Source organism: Haliaeetus albicilla, chromosome 4, assembly GCF_947461875.1.
Source record: "Haliaeetus albicilla chromosome 4, bHalAlb1.1, whole genome shotgun sequence".
Classification (NCBI taxonomy): Eukaryota; Metazoa; Chordata; class Aves; order Accipitriformes; family Accipitridae; genus Haliaeetus; species Haliaeetus albicilla.
The window spans coordinates 23,193,124-23,199,123 of NC_091486.1; the positions used below are offsets into that span (position 1 = coordinate 23,193,124).

Here is a 6,000-nt window from a genome sequence, read left to right on the forward strand (position 1 = left end):
CCCTGGGAAAAAAGTTGTACGGGTATTGCGTGTTGATTATATAATGAAGCAGTTTTCCATTTAGTTTGCATATTAACCATTTGTTTGTTTTTGTTTTTTTTTTTCTTTTCCCTCTTTTTTTCTACAGGCGTGGTAAGCCTCTCTACATATGCAAGGAAAGATACAAAGTGCTTGAGCAGCAGTGGGTGTCTCATACTTTTGATCATATCAATAAAAGATGGGGGCCACATTATAATGGCTTGTAAATCATCATCATCTTCTACACACCATATCACTGCTGTTACCGTGAATGAATGCATCTTGACTGACAATAGCTTTAATTGAATGGGAGTTTAGCTCTTTGGCTCGGGGTGGAGTGGGGTATGGGCATAAAAGGGAAATGGAACTTCGTCAACATGTGAAATTTTTGCAAAATTAGCTGCTCTTGATACTAAATGATACAATAATTGAAATTAAATCCTCAGAATGGTGTGAGCAATCTGATTGCACTCAGTAGTCCATTTTTCTTTTGTTTTTAAAAGCCCATTATTGTTAAGAAGCACAAATTTTACTTACAGTTGTTTAGAGGCTCCAGGGATAGCTGTCAGGTTTTTATTTTTCTCTGCATGGAGTTGAGTTTTTCGCAATTTTTTGCTGAAACAGTGTATATGTCTACTACATCTACTAAATATGTTGACTAAAATTTCTTTGCCTTTTTTGTGTTGGTTTGAGGTTTTTGCTTGATACACATTTGTAATTAGACAGGATTTGTAAAATGATTGTAAGACTGCATGGTAACAATTGGTCTGAAAGTTGAATTTTAAAGAGTATTTCACTTACCATGAGAGGTCTATTGAAATATTTCAGGCATTACTGAAAACTTATGCATTCTCAGGAATTTCTTTTTTTTTCCCTCCATAAATAAGTGAAATAGCTGTAAATTAGGTATCTTATTGCTCTAAATGTAATTCAGAACACACATTCTTTCTTTCTTTTTTTTTTTTTTTTGGTCTTTTCCAGAATGGAGATTTTTTTCCCATATCAGTTGAATAAACTGTTAGTGATAACACATACAGAAATTGCTGTATATAGAGAATTTGTATGGTGCCCAACATAGCAGATCCCAGTTACGAGCATAACAACCATAAGCCTGCTTGTCATTTCAAACCAGATGTACTTTTCAAAATGATTGGATTGGAAATGTGCAGGCTATTCTGCAAATGAAACATAATTTTGTATCTTTCCTGTCACGTCAGGAGGTTCCTCTGTATTGTATTTGTTTAGAGTAATCACTGTTCTTTCTGCTTGGTTTCCTAAAAAGGAAGAAAAAAAAAAATCAACAGAGATAGCCTAGATGAACAACCAATGCATGTGCAGCCTCAGTGGATGAATGCCAAAACAGTTTATGCTTAGAGGGCTGAAAAATTCATGAAAACAAGCATGACTGGGCTAAACCCCACAGTGTAAGTAGGTAGGAAAGATTATAGTTAAAATACTGATATGTAATATATTGCTACTAATGTTTTTCACAAGTGTTGGACATTTGTTGGCTATTTCGTACAGTACTACCAAGCAGTTCCTGGTAGTTTTGACTTTCCTAGTTTGTGTGTAAAATAAAATTTATATGTGTAAAATAAAAACATCTTATGATAAAACCACATATACAATGAAAACAGTTCCCCAGTGGAAGTCATTATCTAGTGAAAAGTGTATAGGGGAAATAAAATGACTGTATAGCAATCAAGGAGAATGGACAGAAGGAAAAGTAAGTAAATACAATGAGTTTTTCTGGATACCTGCAATTCAAAAAAACCCACAATAAAGGATGCTGGTTTTTATACATACATATAAATATATATATATATATATTTCAAAAGTATTACAGTACTTCCTGTAAGATTAGAATTACTGTTTCACCAACTAAATGGCTATGTCTTTTCCAAAATATTACTTTTTTGATACTGTATTATAAGTTCTGCCTGTAATATTTTTGCATTGCTCATTATGAATATCAGGCCATTTTGTAAGTGTGGTTAAAGAGCAAAAAGATTCTTTACATCTCCAGCATAACATTATTACAGGGCTCATGAACTTGAGTAATCTGTAGTTTGAAGCTCCCATGCTATATTTACAAGAGATAATGTATCCAGAATTTGATTACTGTGTTTTATTTAAAATGGAATGTTGTCTGGTTGTGCATATGGATGTGAAGTAAAACTATTAGCCTTAACTTTAACATTTGGGTATTTCATAGTGTTTATTTTAGTACTGGTGAATTAGTCACCAGTCAATTTAAAAACAAAACAAAACAAAAAAAATCACTTCGTTGAAAAATTGTACTTGAATATCCTTGCATGCTGCTAAACAAGAATTTTGATTTCCCCCATAACTTTTTTAATCCTACTTTATTAAGCTAACCTTGAAAAATAACAGGTCCAAACTAGAGTGGTGTGTGCGTGTATTACTCAAATGTTCTGGTGTGATATCCTGTATGAATGATCATTTAAGTACAGTACATTACTGTAGAATCTAAATCAATCTTTATAACACATCAGAAGAGTATAAAACTAGGAATACAGTAATTGACATTGTAAGATATGTTAATAAAAGTCTACTGTCAATCTGTGTGTTCGTGAAATTTTTTCTCTCTATCCCAGTCATCCAAAATGTAGTTATTATTGAATTCCACCTGATAGCCAGGCAGTTACTTAAATGTCAAAAGCTTATGCATGCAAAGTACTTTGCATAGAGAGTAAATCTGCTATGTTTTTTTTCTGTTACTTACACACAGTCATGTATTTTGTATTAGTAATTTGGATTATTTTATTTTACTCGTAACTATACCACTTAAAGTTGTACTTAATTTTATGCCAGCTATTAGAGCGCTGCTGCTGCAAACTGCTAAAATTAAAATGCTGAGTTGAGAAACTGTACTTCTGGGAAAACCGTGCTTGATCATCTTTTCTGTCAAATCTGTTTCTGGAATAACTATTACTTCAATTTGATGAATGTATATATATATTAAATTTTTCCTTTTCTTTTGACCTTTGAGAAATTTGGTGAAACAGTCTTGTTTTGACCTTGACCTTTGGATAATAGTGTCTTTTAGTGGTGGCCTGAAATTTTCAGTTCATATTTTCATCACCTTTGCAGTAGGAATCTTGCATAACTGACAGTACTTCACAAGCAAATGACATTTTTCCTTTAAAAAGAGGATCTTTTGCTATAGTATCCAACAAATGTTATTCTCTACTTCAGAATCCCATGGGATCAGTTTGGGCTGTGTGTATAGCTGCCAGAGGAGACAGCTAGTTTTGTGCTGATGTTGATATGATTTAGATGTAATTTTCATCTAACCCAGATTCTGCAGTCCTGCTTTTCACTTTCTTTTCTCAGAGGTGGGAGTAATGATGAATGGAGCCTGCGTGAGGATTAGCTTAGATAAGAATTAAATTATGCTGTCTGCAAAGTAAGAAAACCACAGGAATGAGCTGACCCAGCGTATGGAGGTTCACAGCTCTCAATTATCAACTGCGGGATATGAGCGAGTGCATGTAATCTGGGGAGGCTGGCTCTATGTGACAATTTCTGTTGCGTGGACTGCTGCTCACTACAGTTAGTGAGATGAATACTGCTGGTCTGAAGGCCATACTACATGAATGCCTCCTTTTGGTAGGGCGTAGTGCCATGAGCACCTGCTCATGTTTTCTCAGATGGGCAGTTGTTTGCCTGCAAGTGCTCTTGACACGGAGAAGAGCCCCAGCTGCTGCAGGTTCAGCCTTGTGACTTACCCTGCCTCTTCTGCCGCTATGATGTCCTGTCACTGCAGTTGTAATCCTGCTAGGTTGTACTAGCTATTAATTCCTGGAAATGGATGTCCTTAAGTAGGAAAAGCATATTCTCTCAGTGAAGTCAAACACTGCATGAATTCTCAGCTGTATAAATGGGCCAGGATGTTTTAGTAAATTAAAAAATCCTTTTAATTGATAGGTTTTAAATTTTTTTTATTCACTGTATCATTTGTACTTTCTTAGCACTAATAATATTCAGGAGATTTAATGCCACATGCTTCAAATATTGTGTTTCTTTGAAATACTGAGAAAGCAAAATTGAATGTCGTTTAAATAAATGATAGTTTCAAAAAGCTAATATTACTACCCTGAAACATGATTTTTGCAATGTATGCTTTTGCATGGTACAGGAAAATGTGTGAAAAAAACCCCACTCTTTTGAAAAGTGTTTTAAATTTAGCTCTGAGTCCCAGTTAAAATGTCTCAAAATGAGCTTTCATGAAAGTACCATTATTTAAAAAGCCATTTCCTGTAATTCTGTCATTTGATGTAGAGCATGCTGGTCCCTTGATTTGTGAAAACAGGAGCTGGTTCCATGGAAGCCCCTCACATCATTGAATGATTTACTACCCAATAAACAGCTGCTTATTCCTTTTGTCTTTATCCCTTGTATGTACCACATGGATAGTAAACGTTTCTATTTCCACTGAGTATGGAGAAAATGTTTTAAGGACTGGAGTTAATTTTTTTTTTCTTTCTTCCATTATGTGCTGTCATGGAGCAGGAATTTTCTGGGAGAACACAACTGTTTTCCTGTAAAATCAAACTCCCTCAGTCAATTTCTTATGCTGCCCATAATGTCTGTGTTATTTTAGCTACTGGAATTGCTTACATCACCTGTTGTCTAATACATTTCCCATCATAGGACTGCTTTTAATTCATGACTACTAAACTTTTTAATAATTTTGACTGAAAATGATTATGCTGGGCTTATTTCTCATGGTTGAATTTTTAATTTTTTTAATGTTTCAACAAAAAAAAGCAAGATATCTTTCAGACATTAAAACTGGAAAAAGCCCCAAACGTATTGTTTCCTTCATTTTAACAACAGTTTTTCTAAGTATTGGGCATATCTACTGCCTCTATGCTTTGGCCTTAGATGTGGTGACCAAACGTGTATGGGTCACATGTTAAAAGTAGAATGGAACTGTGTACTGAAGCACATACCAAATCAGAACACATTCTCAGGGATTACATATAAGTACTGGCAAATACTGAAAGCAGATAATGAGCCTCTGTTTTTCAGGTGTCAAGGAATATCCTTTGCATCTGGCTCTTGAAGCCACTAATACAGTTTGCTGTGGGACGTGTTGTTTTCCTTCTGTTTCTTTGAAAAGCTGGGGCTGTCTCCGTGTAATGCAGCCACGTTTTTCATGTCTTTGTTGTCTCCATATTGTATATGTAACTACCTTGTTTGTGTAGTATTCCACAACAAAAGAACCCGAAGACAGTCCTGCAACTGTATAACAATACTTTGCAAATAAAATTGCATTCTCTCAGAGCACTTTATGCAGGGATAGCCAGGGGGTACAGCTTGAAAACTAGTTTGTAGAGGCTGTGGCTGCTTTCTTGTTCTGTGGTGCTAGTCATTTTAGATTTGTTTAACATCAGCTTTGAAAACTTAAAATTAACTTAGCGTCTTTACGAGTTATCTCCACAGGGCCTAAAAGATACTGCCTGTGTTCTAGGACGACTTCCCATTGCTCTGGAGAGTTTAGCAAAGAGCTGCCGTTTTAATCTCAGAGATCACTGTAACAAGGTACTTGGTGAGAACCACTGGTGTGAAGTTATGCGTCATATATCTATAGACATGCAGGTTTTGTTAAACTTAAGATTTTCAGGGCAGCTGAAGGGACTGTTAAGTATTGTTTCATTTAGGTTCTCTAGCTGTCCACTTTATCATGTTGGTTTTGTCTCACACTGAACTTGTAAGCTCCTTTAAGACAGGGAACACCGCCTGTTTGTTTCAGTAAGTAAATCAAATAAGTGCTGCTTTATAATGGTAGATCAACTGGTGTTACAGCAATCCAGGTAGTAGATCTGCCATCATCAAAGAAATATAAATGTGCACACAGGACCTAAGTGAGATATGGCCCTTTCATGCTTCACTTTCGTGTTTTCTGCATGTTTTCATGCTTTGCTGCCTCCAACCTCAAATGTCACTCCTTCC

At 35.5% G+C, this 6,000-nt stretch overlaps 1 protein-coding gene across 11 annotated transcripts in view; it reads left to right on the top strand.

The window, feature by feature from the left end:
- Positions 1-2,600, top strand: part of UBR3 (ubiquitin protein ligase E3 component n-recognin 3) — a 121,108-nt gene extending 118,508 nt beyond the window's left edge. For all 11 annotated transcript variants that reach the window (XM_069781331.1, XM_069781330.1, XM_069781332.1 and 8 more), the window contains one exon: positions 128-2,600. In XM_069781331.1, coding sequence (XP_069637432.1) covers positions 128-245 — 118 coding nt within the window. In that variant the 3' untranslated portion in view covers positions 246-2,600. The remainder of the gene's footprint in view (positions 1-127) is intronic.
- The last annotated feature ends 3,400 nt before the right edge of the window (positions 2,601-6,000 follow it).